This window comes from Nicotiana attenuata, unplaced genomic scaffold, assembly GCF_001879085.1.
Source record: "Nicotiana attenuata strain UT unplaced genomic scaffold, NIATTr2, whole genome shotgun sequence".
In the NCBI taxonomy this organism is placed as follows: domain Eukaryota; kingdom Viridiplantae; phylum Streptophyta; class Magnoliopsida; order Solanales; family Solanaceae; genus Nicotiana; species Nicotiana attenuata.
In genome coordinates, this window is record NW_017672502.1 from 14,873 (window position 1) to 31,488 (window position 16,616).

Sequence of the window (16,616 nt, forward strand, 5' to 3'; positions counted from 1 at the left end):
GCATAGGATTCAGTAGATAGTCAAGGCTCACATATGTAGCCAAAGTGTAGAAGAGAGTTAGAACAAGTACATGTCTTGCAGTAACAAGTGGCGAAACCCCTTTGAGAGATTAGGGTTTCAACCATAGTCTAGTTGAAAGATAGTAAAAATCAGATAAGTCACATAAGAAAGAGAGAGTCAGAAACAAAGAACTTTAGTCGAATCAAGTGCATACTCAAACAAACAGTTTCAGACCAAGAAAACCTAGGGTTTTCAATAGTAATCGATTTTAAAAGATGATAAACAAATAAATCAAATAAGTACACATCTAACAAACAGTTTCAGAACTCGAATGAGACCACAAAAGGAACTAGGGTTTTAACATGCTGAAGCAAATAGAAGAACAACATGAGCAAAACTTAGCAAAATCACAAACACGTTAAAATCAGAGATCTTTGAAAAGAAAAACCCTAATCGGAGAAGATGAAGGGTCGTTTTGAAAGAAAGTTGTAAACTTTCGAGAAAACACTTAAAACACTCATAGCAAGTACAGATCTAAAATAGATCTCAAAGAAATCGAAAGTTCTTAGAGGTTAGGGTTTCGAAAAACCCAGAAAAGGTGAGAAAGGCCTTGAAAGTTACCGATCTAACCAGAAGAGTCAAAGATCTGACTCGAACTGCCATGGCTGGCCGGAGAAAAGTCAGGGATGACTGGAGAAAAGCCATGAACAGCAGTCGAGTAAGGACTGGACCAGACTCCTTCGAGGTCTGGTCACGAAACCATAGAACCCAACACATAGGAGCCATGGAAGGCTGGTACAGGCCTCAAATGACCACGGAAGGTCATAGATTAGGCAGATATTAGGGTGGGGTGAGAGGGCGGCGGCTAGGGTTCATGAGAGTTTCAGAGAGAATTGAGAGAGAAGGGGGAATTCAAGGGCGGCGGTAGGTGAATAATGAAGTAGGGTAAGGGGTCGTTTGGAATTAAAAAGGAAAGGGAAGCTGGTGGCCGTTGATCTAAATGATCAACAGCTGGGATTAAAGGGGTTAGGTGGGGATCCGGGTTTGGGTAGGTTTAGTTGGGTTAGGGGTCGGGTTTGGGTTGCAATTGGGTTGGGAAATTGGGTCTGATTTGGGCCCAATTTTAGGCTGAAATTGCAAGCCAAATCTGGCTAGATTTTAAATAGTCATTTTTCCCTATTTAATTTATAAAAAATAATAAATCAATTTGTGAAAACAAATTAAAAGCACTAAAATGATTTATAATATATAATTAACAATTTAAGAATACAAGACTTAATTTTATGAATATAAACGCAGTTAAATCTTAAAAGAGGCTAATATTGCAATTATATGCAATTTAGCTTTAAAAATACTAAATATATTTGTAAAAATATGCAAAAATTACCTTAGTGTTATGAAATATTATTTTGTAGTGGATGTCTATAACTCCTAAAGAAGTTACTCCCACTACTCTTCTCCATTACGTAGATAACTCCCACTACTTCTCACCATTGTAGTTGTAACTCCCACACCTCCATAACCTCCCCATGATCTTCCTCCATGATCTCAAATGTTTAATGTCATGTTTATGGCATTCTTTTGTATGCCTCTATGTAATCCTATAAATAGAGGGTTTTGGCATCACATTGTATACACTTGAATACGAGATACGTTCACATGATTATAGTCCATTCGTTGAAAATGTGACTTGTGATAAGCATTGAGAATGCAGACCCATTCATGAATATGAATGTGGCAATATGTGATAAAAGTAATGAATAAAGACGTGCAATGCATGATTGAATAAATAGTACAACTCACCTCTACGGGAGGTTTGAGAAAAAGAAAGATCATAAACATTACTACGTGGTTACACGAATATTTCATTGGTCGTGTACATGTGGTAAGCCGAAAATATTTTGTCACGCCTTATAAAAAGTTATTAAAGGCAAAATTAAAGAAAGAAAAGATTTTGCTTATGATGATTTTGACCATGACAATTATTATGATAAGATAATTTTCTCTGTGGAGGAAAATAAAAGATCTTGTAGTGCAAAATTATTGAGAGCTCCAGAAGAGCGAATTTGTTACTACCCGAATAAATAAAATTATTCTTGACATTGATATTGTAGTAAGTCTCAAAAGAAACTTTTTGAGTTTTAAATGTATTAGCCAAAATGGTTGGCATGTTGAGACTATAAATGAAAGGAAGATTGAATATCTTCATATTACTATAATCATACCGGGTAAATATAAAAGGTTACCCGATTTTTTTTTATTTGTACTACACAAGTATAAGCATGATGATGGAATCACATGCCACAAGTAAACTAGAGGTTTACTGAAACAAATATTAGTTGGCATGAACGGGTTGGCCATCCCGGTTCAATTATGATGCAAAAATTAATTGAGATTTCACATTGGCATATATTGAAGAAATAGAAGATTCTTCAAGAATTCTCTTGTGCTGCATATTCTCATGATATACCAGTTAAGATTGGGATTGAATCCCTTAAGATCTAGAACGAATAGAAGGTGTATATATATATATATGGGCCAATCACCTGCCATGTGGACCGTTTACTATTATATAATTTTAATAGATGCATCTATTGTATGGTCATATGTGCGTTTGTTGTCAACTTGCAGTTTGGATTTTGCAAGATTGATTGCTCAAATTATTAGAGCAGAGTCCAGAATATAAATTTATCTTGATAATGCTGGTTTAAATCCAAGTTGGTTTAGCAGAGATTGTATGCCTCCAATTATAGCTAAACCATTGATTATGAGAACAAAATTACCAAAAGAAAATTTGGTATGAGATGTATTATTTAATATAGAGCAGCACTTGTACGCATCTAGCCAAGTTATGATAAATTCTCCCCGTCACAATTGGTTCAGGGTCAGGAACCAAATAATTTCCATCTTGAAATATAGATGTGCTATATGATTTAATTGTGACACCACAATGCACAAAGATGAGTTCCCAAATAAGGTTGAGAAATGTGTTGGTGATCCTAACATTAGGGGGAGAAAATGGGCAGCTGAAACAGTGATACATGGAATGAATTATTATGAATACATCTAGATCCTCGTACAAGAAAATGTGAACTTATGTGAACTTGAAATTCAAGTGATAATTCATTTCCAAAATATTGCCAGAAGCATTTGCTGACCAAAAGCTAAATGTCATATTTCAGCTGTTAATGCACAAAAATAGAATAAAGTCCATGATGGACAGAGTTTATGACACGCATGAAGCGTAATAGACTAATCGGGTCCAAAGATAAAACTCCTTGAAGAAGGAGAGGAGCAAATGTTCAAGATGGTCACAATAAGGAGGCAAGTGCTTTATAAGAGCACCATAATATAACACTTTATAAGACCTCATGGGAGAGGCTCAGGTACCTGAAAATAATGAGATAAAGAGATCTCAATAAGTTATGTCTTTAATGGGTAATGACGGAACCGATGTAAAATGATCATTGACGATATTGTTTATATACTGTAGCGCCCAATATTATTAATATTGACGAGGATGTTGAGCTCAAATCTGTCATGGAATTTGGACAGATAAATGATTGACCAAATAAAAAATATGCAATGAAAATTGACTTCATCTGAAAAATATGAAGTTGGACGAATAGTCCCAACAACTGAAAGTATAAAGGCTATATGGAGATATTGAAATATGATTAATATTATATTGCAAAAGGAATCCTTGACATAGATTTGTTTATTCTAACAAATATTGTCAAGGTTTTGTTGGTTATACAAATGCAGGGCATAGTTCGTTGTTCAAACAATCTATTTCCATGTGAGGACGTGTGACTTTTCTTTGAAGAGACGATTCCAATAATATTGAAGACGATGATACTTGCATCGCTCAATTAAAAGAACGATATATTGAAGAAGACAAAATAAAGCACATTTAGCCAAAGTTTCTTTGCAGAGACGAGATTCAATAGAATGATGAAATAGATGTTCAAGAAATTCCTTCAAGTGATAATTTGGCGGAATAATTCACGAAGGCATTGCCGATCTCAATATTAAAGAAGTTGTTATACAAGCTTGGAATTCGGCGTCTCTGATAAATAAAGTGATATTTTCATCAGGGGGAGGAAAATACGCGCTGTACTCTTTTTTCCTTAGCTAAGGTTTTATCCCACTGGATTTTCCTGGCAAGGTTTTTAATGAGGCAGCAAGTAATGTGTATTACAAGATATGTGTACTCTTTTTCCTTCACTAAGATTTTTTCCTCCATGGTTTTTTCTTAGTAAGGTTTTAACGAGGCACATTATCTATGGACATCCAAGGGGGAGTGTTATGAAATACATATTTATATGGATGTCCGCTAATCAAATATAACTCCCACTACTCTTCTCCATTATGTAGATAACCCCCACTACTTCTCACCATTATTGTTGTAACTCCCTCACCTTTATAACCTACCCATGATCTTCCTCCATGATCTCAAATGCTTAATGGCATACTTATGGAATTCTTTTGGTATACCTCTATGTTGTACTATAAATAGAGGATGAGAACTCATTTTGTAATACACTTGAATACATGGAAGAAATAAGAATCTCTTCTCTCTTGCTCCCTACATTCTTGTCTATTTTCTTGTTTTATATTATTACTTTGAGCTAAGTTTTGTAATAATTGGCTAATTCTTAAATAGCAGCCGTTTAGAGTGGCCATCCGGTGTCTTTCCTACTCCATTTTCCCTTTTAGAACAATAGATAATTGGGCCAAATATCCAAGGCCCAATAAATCAATGGACTGTCACTATCCAATGAGTAAGCGAAAGCCCACGGAATCGAGAATCTGAAGAAAGCATATCGGTGCCATTCGTTTCAAGATTAAGGTGGCCCACTGAACAAATCATAGGAAAATTAGAGAGAGAAAAAAAAAGAGTGTGCCCATCTGTCATTTTATCATTATCTCTGCGTCATTTTCTCTCACAAAAACCCTTTGGCTACTGCTTTGATTTCGTATACCCCCAAATCTCCTCCTATCTTTCAACTTTACTCTTAGCCCAACACAACTCTTTTTAGCCATGTCTGAGGTACATCACTTTCTACACTTCAATTTCATAGTTTAATGATTAATAATTTGATTCAAATCCAATCATTTCCTGTATCATTAATTTGCACTTTTTATTAGAGATTGGATTTTTTTAAATTGGGGTTTTGAGATTTTTGTTGTTGTGGATGTGTGAGGATTGTTTCTGCTTTGAATAAAATTTCTGGTATTTGATTTTTGTTCCTTATATTTTTAGTTTTTGCTTTATGTTTTTTTTTGGGGCTCAACTAATTATTTATCTGTTCAATTGTTTTTCAGGGAGAGAAAGTTTTGCCTACTGCATCAGCAGGTATATTTCGTAACTATTATGGTTGCTTCATGTTTATGTTGAATTTTGTGATGTGCATATTTACATGTGGGCTTTAGAATATTTATGTGAGTTTCACCGTTTTAGTATATGTATGAACCTAACAGAAAAAAGGGATTCTTGAATGATGAGGTTCCAAGGAGAAAATTGTTAACATTATGAACTAGAGTGGTGAAATGGGATAAAGTATGTGCTGGTAGTAGGATGTTGATATTTGCATAAGCTATTTTACTTATTTAATCGAATTGACTTGTGTTTTCAATGGTTATTACAGTAACTTAAATACTTAATGTATGGTGAATGAAGAATTAATTATGCGAAAAGTAGGGTCTATTTGGATGTTGTAGAATTCAAGCTAAAAACGTGTTAGTAAAGGGCAGCCCGGTGCACTAAGCTCCCGCTATGCGCGGGGTCCGGGGAAGGCTAGTGATGATTGATTAAAAAGCACATAGATGCAGGTGCGGAAATATAGTGATGCTTATACCAAAAGTTCTGAAAGTACTATAAAATTTAGTTCAAAAGCCATATTTTAAAAAAATGTGGAACATTGAACCCTTGAAGCAACCTCCAATACTGTTACCTTCTTATTGGTCCATATGACTTATCCAAGAAACTTGAGCCATATATTATTCATGCATGCATCCTCAGTCCCAAACTGGTTGGGGTTGACTACATGAATCCTCTATGAAACTAAATTTATGCACGTGTGCACTTTCATATATCTGTTGGTCAGGAATCAGGATGGCCGGTTGTTTGAATGTTTTGATCTTGCTAAAAGTTGATATCATCTTTTGCCGGCTTCCTGTCATCGTTTTGGCACAGTTTTTGTCTAGATTTCTGCATCTTATATTTTCTCATGACTTGGAAGTACCACATTACTGGTATTCTGAGCTTTACAGCTTGTTGTATCTCTTACCAAAGATGAAACTCTATGGCATAATCGATAATGAGTGCTCTACAAAATTGTCTTGATTGTGCGTTCTTTTGTTTGAAAGAGAAATTGCAAAGTGGAAGACACAGTTTTAAGTTGCTGAAGAAAGTTCAATTTTTTTTTTTTCTTTTTTCAGATGAGAAGTCTGGGGCATCTGAGAATAAAAAATCTTCTGAGTCTTCCTCCACAGAAGCACCATCAGGAGAGGCGAGAACAACCTCTACGGCTGCGGCTGGAGCTGGGCTTCAAAATCCCTTCGATTTCTCAGCCATGTCTGGACTACTCAATGTACATACATGTTACTATGTAGAATAGAAGTTTTGCTGTTTTCCAGACTTCCAGTTGATAAACTTTTTTTCATACTAATATTTATTTGTGTCCTGGACTTCTAGTTGACTATTTCTTTTCACATTGACAAATCTTCTCCAACTGACGATGTCAATTACTTACCTTTGACTAATAGGATAGTAATTGATCAACTTATTAGGTACACTAAAAAGTAATTACATATTTAAATCTCTTTTTGGTTGAATAACAGGATAGTAATTGATCAACGGAGGAGTTATTAGGTAGACTAAAAAGTAATTACATATTTAAATCTCTTTTTGGTTGAATACATGGTGCTTGAGACACGAAACTGTGGAGGACTCGCAAACTACTTTGACAGAAAACAAAGCTCTAACACTTGGTGAAAACCAATTTTATTGTAATTTTGCTGCTTTGCTTTTGTCATTTCTTTGTTGATTGATAAACTTTGTATTATTTGTATACTGTATTTTGGTTTATTTTGCACAATTCTTTTATGCTGTGGCTGATGTAGGACCCAAGTATCAAAGAACTAGCGGAGCAGATAGCGAAAGATCCTGCATTTAATCAGATGGCGGAGCAGCTTCAGAAGACCTTTCAAGGTGCAGCAGTCGAAGAGAGCGTCCCCAACTTTGATAGCCAACAATACTACTCCACAATGCAACAGGTTATGCAAAATCCTCAATTTATGACAATGGCTGAGCGGCTTGGTAATGCATTGATGCAGGTAAATGTTGTATGAGCCCTGGATTTCTTGATGAAAAATGATTCTTCTTTGAGTGATAGGCACATGATTTCTTTACTCTTTAAACTTCAGGATCCATCCATGTCTGGCATGCTTGAGAGTTTGTCAAACCCTGCTCAGAAAGAGCAAATTGAAGAACGGATGGCACGCATCAAGGAAGACCCATCGCTGAAACCGATTTTGGAAGAGATAGAGAGCGGGGGACCAGCTGCAATGATGAGGTCATATCTCCTATTTGTTATGATTTAGGTTGCATTAACTATTCTCTCCTCATTTCTGGTCAGACCAGAATTTAGTGATATCCTGTACTTTGTTGAACACTTCACCAGCTAATTTAAAGGCAACTGTCCACATCCCAACCTTTGATGTTGCAGATTCCTTTTCACAGTTTCGCTTCTAAAATGGACAGACCGCCACGAATACTAATTTTGTGGGAGACCTTTTCATCTGCAAGCTTCAGTAATAAAAATGAACGTCATAGTTTGACTTCCTAAGCTTCAGGATATGTATGTGTGTTGGGTGTGAGACATCTGGTTAGTAGATAGGACATCACTTCCTGATATTCAGAAATAAAGAATTCTTAGAAATCAAGTTTGCTCTGTGGCTAGATCTTCCATTCTTGGTTTAAGTATCATTTGTGACTGGAATCAAGAGGAGAATCCTTCTTCATAAAAGAATCTCCTTTCAATTTGGTCTATCTGCAGCAGCAGACAGAGGAAAAAGTTTGCAGCTAGTCCTATTGAGGAGAGTTTCAGATGGAACTTCACTGAGCACTGAGCACACTACAGTTTATTTTTGGTTCCATCAGTTTGTTTTAGCGTCTCCTGGCCGCCCTTATAGTGTTAATATCTCAAATTATTATATGTTTTTCTGTTCTATGCCTTTATAGCATTTTGGCTTTATGGCGCTTACGGCATGCAATATGCACTATAAGCACTTTCCTTTGTTTGCAAGTTTACTGTAATACTCTTTTCATCAAAAAAGTTTACTGTAATACTCTACCTTTTGACTAGTAGATCACATACAACTATAGCTTTGCTGAATTTTATGTTCTGCACTTTGGTCCTTGATCTTTACTATCTGTTGTCGTTTTTTTCTTTTGATGTTATATTCATCCTTCTTGGGCGTATTTTGTCCTTTCTTGGGGCGTAATGCAAATGTTTTCCCTTTCCTTTCTCAGGTATTGGAATGATCAAGAAACACTGAAGAAGATTGGTGAAGCAATGGGTTTTGCTGCTGGGGGAGAGGGTGCTACCTCTTCTGCAATACCTGGGACAGATGAAACCGAAGAGGCTAATGAAGATGAATCTGTTGTTCACCAGTGTGCTAGTGTTGGTGATGCAGAGGTGACTTTTTAATTCAACTTCTTTTTACTTTGAGGCTTAAATGTAGGGATGTCATAGTTTCACTGTGCAATTTTTTTCAGAAACCTTTTTCTTCTTCAAAAGTTCCTTCCCCTTTTTGTCTGAAATTACCCTGCTGCCAACTATGTGCGCATGTACTGTGATCCCTGTGATATAACATTGTACTTTTTCAGTATGAACAATCCTATTCATTCGTATTCTGTGTAAATATGTCTATATTTCGTTCTTTTTTTTCCAAGTCGAATTGTTTCTATGAACTCATTAGAGACTTTGGTATCGTCCATCTAAATAATTGCTTGTATTTGATTTTTAGGGCTTGAAGGCTGCACTAACTGCTGGTGCTGATAAAGACGAAGAAGACTCAGAAGGAAGGACAGCATTGCATTTTGCTTGTGGATATGGCGAGGTATGAAGTTGATCGAATATGATCTTCATCTAGGACCTGTAGTATACTGATGTACACAAATATGTTCCAGTTTGCCATTTTGTATATATCCAGCATTCTAGGATATCCAATTTGGCTATCTTATTTATTTAACAAGTTTGGAAGCTTCCTTTCTGGGTGGATTAATTCTTTCTAAAAGCACTAATCAATTATCCCTCAGAATTTTTGTACTTTGGAACTCTTTCATTTTTGACCTTTTTTTTCTTTTACTTCTGGACATTGTTATTAGCCTGAGATTGTATAGTTTCTTTTCGGGCTTGTTTACTTTAGCAACTTAGTCTGAATTGCTGAGCAGTTCTGCCAATGTTTAAAGTTGGGTGGCAATGATGTCTAGCCACACTTGATGTTATGGGTTTGTCATAGAGTTATGATATATTGTTTCTTTTCCGTTTAAAACTGTCCCGAAAAGCTGAGTTTGCTTCAGATTCAGAGAGTGAGGAAAGCATTATATACTATTTTGGGTTGGGGAAGGGGGGGCACAATTACCAGTTTACTAGCACTCATCAATCAGTAAAAAAGAATATGATTTTTTTTATTTAACATCCATCTAAACAGAAATCTCCACGTTGATGAGATAGGAGGTTTAAGGTTGGCTATGTGCTATTTTAGAGTATATTCCCATTGAAGCAAGCCAATGTTTCTTGAAAATTCTTTGAGTTACGGCAGTTTTTAATTGTATTCCAGGTGAAGTGTGCTCAGATTCTTCTGGAAGCTGGGGCAAAGGTTGATGCCTTGGACAAGAATAAGAATACTGCTCTTCACTATGCTGCTGGATATGGTAGGAAGGAGTGTGTCGCGCTGCTGCTAGAGAATGGAGCCGCTGTGTATGTCTTGCTTCTCTCTGATCCTGCTGATATATTTTGATCATTTTCGTCCCACTTGTTGCGTTATGCTTTGTTTTCTCGTGCTGTCTACTAAATTGTCTTTTATTTGTGCAGAACTCTCCAAAACTTGGACGGAAAGACACCGATCGATGTGGCCAAACTCAACAACCAGCAGGAGGTCCTAAAGCTGCTCGAGAAAGATGTGTTTCTGTGAACTGGGGAGGGATGTTGGGTCATGTACAATTGAAACTTATGGATGTCACAGGGTTTTATTGTCTCGAGCCACAGTATTTTGAGGAGCTAATGGGTCTTATTCATGGTTGATTTGCTTCTTAAGTTATCTTTGCTGGTGTATCATTTATAGTTTTGGTGTTTTTCTAAGAATTGCCTGTTCAAAAGATTCCTGGATTTTTTGTATTTGTAACATCGTTATTACCAATGTTACATTAACTGTCAACTATTTTTTTCGAATTGTCTATCAAACTTCCGTAGTTGGCTTTGTTTTGGTCGATGTCCTGTGAAGGAAATCTAAATATTATAGAGATAAAAGATGGTGCAAAATGACACCAGGTACTCACTTTTAAGCATGTTGTTTAAAATATATTCACAGTATACAATGTATTTAAAGATTAGCTAATTTTGCTCAAACAGCAGGACACAGTGTTCTAAAGTTTAAAGACATCGTGTCCTGAAGTTCTAAAATTATGTCTTGAAGTTCGAATTGTATGTCCTGAATTTTAAATTAGCATTCTAAAATTATGTCTTGAAGTTTGAATTGTATGTCCTAAATTTTAAATTAGCAGCTCAAAAATTCAAGACACTAAGTTCTGAATTTCTATATTGAGGATACTTAGTCTGAAGTTTAGGTGAATTGGCTAAGACCAATTTGAGCCCCTGGTTTTTAATTTATTTCCCTTTGGATTCAAGATATTTGTTCACCGATTTGCTCGTGTTAAAAATTTTGGTAGCTTGAATCCTAAATGAATTTTCAATTGTGTCGAGGAGCATCTAAAAAAGGAAAAAATGAAAGCAGAAAGTATTCGAACGAACATTTGAATGCTAGTATTTGATAAAACACTAGTCGCTGTTAAACAGAATTAAAGTATTGTTGCTTGCTCAAGTAGTCAAATTAACTGCTTTATTATTATGGAGTATTTTGTTTTCCATTAAGACAACATCAACGAGGAAGAGAGTCATAATTCGTCTAGGTATTATACAAGTTCAATATTTTTCTTAACTTCTTTTAATTATGTTAAAAAAGAAAAGAAAAAAATAAACGATGTCGTTTTATATTTTGAGAAAGAATATTGGGTAATATTGGCCCTTGGTATAGTCATCGCTCATCTCTTCCTTTGCAAGCGACACCATTCCTCCTCTCTCTGTATTTCCCGTGGGGGCGCTGTGTACGACAAAGCTAAACAACAACCCTCCTTTGGTATTTCTTCCTTGAAATCAATCAATCGTCTAAAAACCCAATAGAAAAAAAAAATTTTTGACCCAGAAATTTTCTCTGCCGTCACTCTCTCTTCTTCCTCTCTATTCTTCACTTCATTCCACTTTTTAGGGTTTTATTCTATTTCAATCGTTATGCACCGGGGAAGATCTATCTTTTTGTTGTAGTAACAGGTAATTTTCAGCTTTCCATTTGTGCGAATAGTTGTTTATGTCTTGTCAATTGCAGTACAACTTTTAGCATATAACTTTTGATACTTATAGTTTTTTATTTGGTCTAAGGTTACACATGTTTTTGAAATTGTTTTGGGCATGTGGGTTTTGATTCGTGTTCGCTGCTTTTTGATTGGTTTAAAGTTATATGCTTGGGCTTGTAGTTTGTGATGCCTGTTCTTTGTATGCCCATTGGTATAAGAAATTGTTTAGAGCATATGGGTTTTGATTTAATTTATTGTTACAGGTGAATTTTTGTGTGTTCCATATAATTAGTTGAGGAAGAGATGGGTAGGGGTAGAGATAGGGATATTTCAAGGTCTAGATCGAGGTCGCCAGCACATAGAAGGAGATATTCACGGTCACCCTCGCCTGTGGCACGCAGACATAGCCGCAGAAGCCGGAGAGATAGAAGCAGATCACCTTATTCCAATAGCAGGTGATACCCATTTGCTTAAATTGATATATGGATTTGACTTATATGGGTTTTGCCCTTGTGTTATCTCTGATTTTTGTGTTTTTATGTACTTGGATTTGTTTTTTATTATTCTAATAAAGCTCACGTTTTGCTGATTCAATTACAGTTTGTTCAGGTATTGTCTACGTGTTTGATTCTTGAAAAAGTATTGGTATTTATCTACCGTTTGTTGGATCGACTTGCACGGTTGCTCAAAAATGAATTTAGGACTTCATAGTGACAGCATTGGCCTAAGCTGTGGCAGGATTGCTGATTGATCATTTTTGCTTGTATTTTAAAGTCTTTAAGAGGAACTTCTAGTGATTGTTGCATTCGCATACCGCTAAGTTGTCCATCTAATATCTGATCATGGATCAAATCCGAATGTTAATTCTTGTTTCTGGACAAAATGCCTTATTCTTCATTTCATTTATTCGATTCCCTTCATTGGATATCTAGCTCTGTTCCCAAGCGGAGAGATAGAGGGGTGCAGACTTGTTTCATACTTCTGTTGCCAATATCAGCTTCGATTTTGTTCAGATTGATATTTTCTCATCAAAGTCCACTAGTCTTCTATTATATGAGTTACCAGATGTCTATGAAAAAGTTATGTCCTTATCGAATTGAGTTGTTGCTGCTAGTAAGAGTTTTCAACACCTGTAATCACCATAACTGATATCCTCGTGGTTGTCTTTGTATTATCTCATATCTTAATCTGCTGGTGTCGCTGTTCAGTTGCAAATTTAGTCCTCGATCAGGCTGCCATCTGGAAATTGTCTACTATTCCGAAGATGTGCATGATCCTAATGAGTAGAGTTAATAAATAGAAACCTAAATGAAATACCCAGTGCAAACTACGTTCTTCAATGAGGAATTAAAAGAAGTAATTGCTTCCCTTCAAGGGAGGCAAGCAGGTCATGGGTGCCGATGAGTGTCCATTGGTTGCTCAATTGTGATATTAGCAGTTCCCTATGATAAAAGATGGAGCTCGAGTTTATTCTTTGCAATTCATGAGGTAACTGTACATGCTTTAGTATCTAACTGATTTGGAAGACGGGTTAGTATGTCTGGATTTTATGTTTTCTGCTGCCAATATATGTTGCTCAAATGTTAATCATTGTTATACAGAAGACGAAGCCGTTCACTGTCCCCAAGACGCCGGAAAAGTCGTTCTCCAGCGACCAGACGACATAAAAGTCGCTCTCCAAGGAACTATAGGAGACAAAAAAGAAGTAGGAGTATATCATTGTCTCCTATTGGTAAATCACCTGCTTCAAGTATCGGATCGAAAGAGCAAAAGGATCTCAGTGAAAAAATTAGAATTGAGGAAGAGGAGAAGAAAAGGTATAGCTGTATACGACTATACGTAATCTTTTCATTTTCTGCCATTTCTATCTCTTTCTTATCTAGGAGCAAGCTATGCTTTTATTTTGAGAATCTACCTCTAGTTTTAAAGTTCTTTGATACAGTTCAACTTTGAATCATACACCTCTAGTTTCTGTACTGTTTTCCTGAAACCAATCATGAATAAATGGACAATTTGTTTTGAAATGCTGACAGGAAGGACAATGATCCTTTAGTTTTCAACAATTATCCGTAAATGCTTACAATGTGGACATGGATGGTTTTCCTGATTGGACCTAATGGACTGACCTTTGGACATTTATGACTCAGAATGTCATTCAGGTCCATAATTGAAAGATTTTTGTTAGGGGCCTGCTAATAAGGTAGAAGTAGGATTGGGTTGTGGAAATTGTGGTATTAACTCCCGCTGTTTAAGATGAGAGGATTTTTATTGTTATTGAAAGCTAACATTCCTCCTGGAGTGGAGAGTTTTCGTGAATCAACAACCCAAAAGGTGAAGATATAAATGATCTGGGTTTCATTACACTCTTCTTCTTGCCTTTTTATTTCTCATAATAGGGGGATGGCTGTAGGATTGATGGAATTGAATCTGTTTATGTTGCAAGTGGATTGCAAATTGCTATTAGTACATGTTATAAGGCATTATAATGCAAAGAATGCGGCTGGATCAAGAAGCAAAATCAACATACAGCAAAGAGTGCTGCATGTAATAAGTTCTGCTTTTTAATTGGTTCCGCTGTTGCTAAACTATTTATGACTGATAAAGAAAGAGAGAAGGCAACCTTGACATCCTTATTAAAAAAAGGCAACCTTGACATCTTTATCTTTGTTCAGTTACTCTGCCTTGCTGCTGGTCTTAGCTGTCCTTTATTACATCCACAGATGTGATAACTGCAAGGATAAATGTGATGCTACATGTCTTTGCTAAAACATGATATTTTCACACCCAGCCTTACAAAGTTAATAGGAAGGCATATTCATGAGTGTACACGGTAATAAGAAACATTTGACAAGATTTTGCTTCGATCCTTCTGTAGGGTAAATGGATGATAGTACATAGCTATTTGCTTCCAACCTCTTGTGGATTTCTCAGGCTTCTTTTTGTATCTGTTTCTGACTATTTAAGCTGACATGTTGACAATTTGGGTCATCTACTTGAGAAGTGGAAACTTTTCCTTTCACAATTCTACTTTTGCCGTAAGGCTTCATGTAATTTGGTGATTAGCTTTATAACTGCCACAGGTTATTTGACATTCTTCTCCACAGGCTTATTTGAAGGAAGTTACTGCTATATTTCAACTTATTAATTTTGATGATCAATTGGGTGCCTCGTTTATCTACTGTTCACCAGTTTTGATTCTCATTTGTTTGGACAGAATTCAGGTAGAGGTATGCTATAAAGCAATAACATGTATATTTAGTGCATATGTCTACATGGAGGTCAGTCTGTTGTTCCTTTAGTTATAGATTGAGGAGGAAAAAGGGCAATAATTTGCAAAGTCACTTTTTCCTTTAATTATAAATCTGGTGAACATAAAAGGAGTCTTTGCTCTCTTCATCAGTGTTTATCCCATGTCTAATTTTTGTTCCTTATTCTCAGGCGTCAAGAGGAAGCAGAACTGAAATTAATAGAAGAAGAAACTGCAAAAAGAGTTGAAGAAGCAATTAAGAGAAAAGTTGATGATAGCTTGAACACGGAGGATATCAAGCTTGAAATCCGAAGGCGATTAGAAGAAGGTAGAAAGAAACTTGTCAGTGAAGTTGCTGCTCAGCTTGAAATAGAGAAGGAAGCTGCTCTTATTGAGGCAAAACAAAAGGAGGCAAGTTCTTTTTTGCTTAACATATCTGGTTCCCCCCTATGTCTTAGTCGCGTTCTTTATATTAGCAATAGCATGTCCTGTGCCCTGGATAAATAAATTGCATGATCTCAGAGTCATAGTTTCAATTGCCATGTTTGTGCTTCTGAGATGATGTATGGATTTTCATACTGTCATAAAAGGAAGTAGTGCACTTGCTGTGATGGTTCTCTTTCCGTCCATCACTGCTATAATAGTTAGTCTGTTAATAATCCCATTAAAAAAGGATAGGATTAAAACACCACAGGAAGCTACAAAGAGTGGGCGGGGGCTGGGGAAGGCCGATGACCACATGATTTGACGCATTTCTTTTGGCATAAATCATGGTCTTAGTTTTTCTGAAACTATACTTGCCTGCTCGGCGGCCAACACTTATTAATTGAAATTTATAACCAATATTGGCAGTGAAAACTGACGTTTTTTTATTGTTCATGTAGGAACAAGCTCGAAAAGAGAAAGAAGAGTTGGAAAGAATGCTTGAAGAGAAGAGGCGAAAAGTGGAAGAAGCTCAGAGAAGAGAAGCTTTGGAGCAGCAAATGAGGGAAGAGCAGCGTTATAGGGAACTGGAAGAGCTTCAAAGACAGAAAGAAGAGGCCATGCGAAGGAAGAAACAGGAAGAGGAGGAAGAGCGTGCAAAGCAGATGACATTGTTGGGCAAGAACAAATCCAGGCCTAAGTTGTCATTTGCATTGGGTTTGAAATGATTAATGACTTTGCCTTGTCATTTTTTTATTATGGTCACGATTTTGTTGTTTCATCAAAGCATTGGTTTTTCATTAGAAGTCCGGAAACCAAGTTTTGTTGGATAATTTTTCTCGAGTCTGGAGTACTTGCACGAGTATTTCCTTTGTTGTAGTTAGCTGATCAATGTATTGCCTTAAACTGGTAATCTGAGGGCGTAATTCCTAGCAAGTTGTGATATTGTTGTTGTAGTTACCTAGTGGGCTGTTGGCTGCGCGTATTCAGTGTCTTTTCTTATATGCCTAAGTTTTTATAATACAGGAAATAGAAAAGGGAAAGAAAATGCATCAAGATTTACTGGATATATATATATATATATATATTGTCATGGGCTGCTTTCCAGCCATGCCCCATGACCCCTTGGGCGCGCCCCGTGGCGTCCTAGCGAACCTCCCAATGCCTAGCGCCACGGAAGGCCCCGTGGTCTTGGCCGCGCCAAGTGACAAGCGCGCAGGTGCCTCTGTCGCCCCACCGATATCCCTCGCGAGCGCCAAGCCGCAGGCAGAAGCCAACAGCGCCGCGCGCGCAGACCGTGATGCC

General features: G+C 36.7%; 2 protein-coding genes across 4 annotated transcripts; both read left to right on the top strand.

Annotated features, from left to right (window-relative positions):
- The first annotated feature begins 4,879 nt into the window (after window positions 1-4,879).
- LOC109213457 (ankyrin repeat domain-containing protein 2B-like) lies at window positions 4,880-10,495 on the top strand. The gene is made up of 9 exons (XM_019377254.1): window positions 4,880-5,053; window positions 5,329-5,359; window positions 6,445-6,596; window positions 7,129-7,341; window positions 7,432-7,580; window positions 8,540-8,705; window positions 9,037-9,129; window positions 9,853-9,992; window positions 10,107-10,495. The coding sequence occupies exons 1-9, from the start codon at window positions 5,045-5,047 to the stop codon at window positions 10,204-10,206; spliced, it is 1,053 nt and encodes a 350-aa protein (XP_019232799.1). The 5' UTR covers window positions 4,880-5,044; the 3' UTR covers window positions 10,207-10,495.
- Window positions 10,496-11,310: 815 nt separating this feature from the next.
- LOC109213458 (uncharacterized protein At1g10890) lies at window positions 11,311-16,294 on the top strand. 3 transcript variants are annotated; one of them, XM_019377257.1, is made up of 5 exons: window positions 11,311-11,618; window positions 11,905-13,129; window positions 13,243-13,458; window positions 15,080-15,299; window positions 15,773-16,294. In XM_019377257.1, exons 2-5 carry the CDS (start codon window positions 13,086-13,088, stop codon window positions 16,037-16,039), a joined length of 747 nt encoding a protein of 248 aa, XP_019232802.1. In that variant the 5' UTR covers window positions 11,311-11,618; window positions 11,905-13,085; the 3' UTR covers window positions 16,040-16,294. The 3 variants fall into 3 exon arrangements, with proteins under 3 accessions (XP_019232802.1, XP_019232800.1, XP_019232803.1); XM_019377255.1 differs by having other exon boundaries at window positions 11,905-12,096; XM_019377258.1 differs by lacking the exon at window positions 11,311-11,618 and having other exon boundaries at window positions 12,005-12,096; window positions 12,242-13,129.
- Window positions 16,295-16,616: the final 322 nt, after the last annotated feature.

Bases quoted from the DNA above. Each gene is read 5' to 3' on its own strand.
- LOC109213457 (XM_019377254.1), top strand. The intron at 7,581-8,539 runs GTCATATCTCCT...TTCCTTTCTCAG, and splicing joins GGACCAGCTGCAATGATGAG to GTATTGGAATGATCAAGAAA. The intron at 9,130-9,852 runs GTATGAAGTTGA...ATTGTATTCCAG, and splicing joins TTGCTTGTGGATATGGCGAG to GTGAAGTGTGCTCAGATTCT.
- LOC109213458 (XM_019377255.1), top strand. From the start codon at position 11,945: ATGGGTAGGGGTAGAGATAGGGATATTTCAAGGTCTAGATCGAGGTCG. The intron at 13,459-15,079 runs GTATAGCTGTAT...CCTTATTCTCAG, and splicing joins GAGGAAGAGGAGAAGAAAAG to GCGTCAAGAGGAAGCAGAAC. The intron at 15,300-15,772 runs GCAAGTTCTTTT...TTGTTCATGTAG, and splicing joins TTGAGGCAAAACAAAAGGAG to GAACAAGCTCGAAAAGAGAA.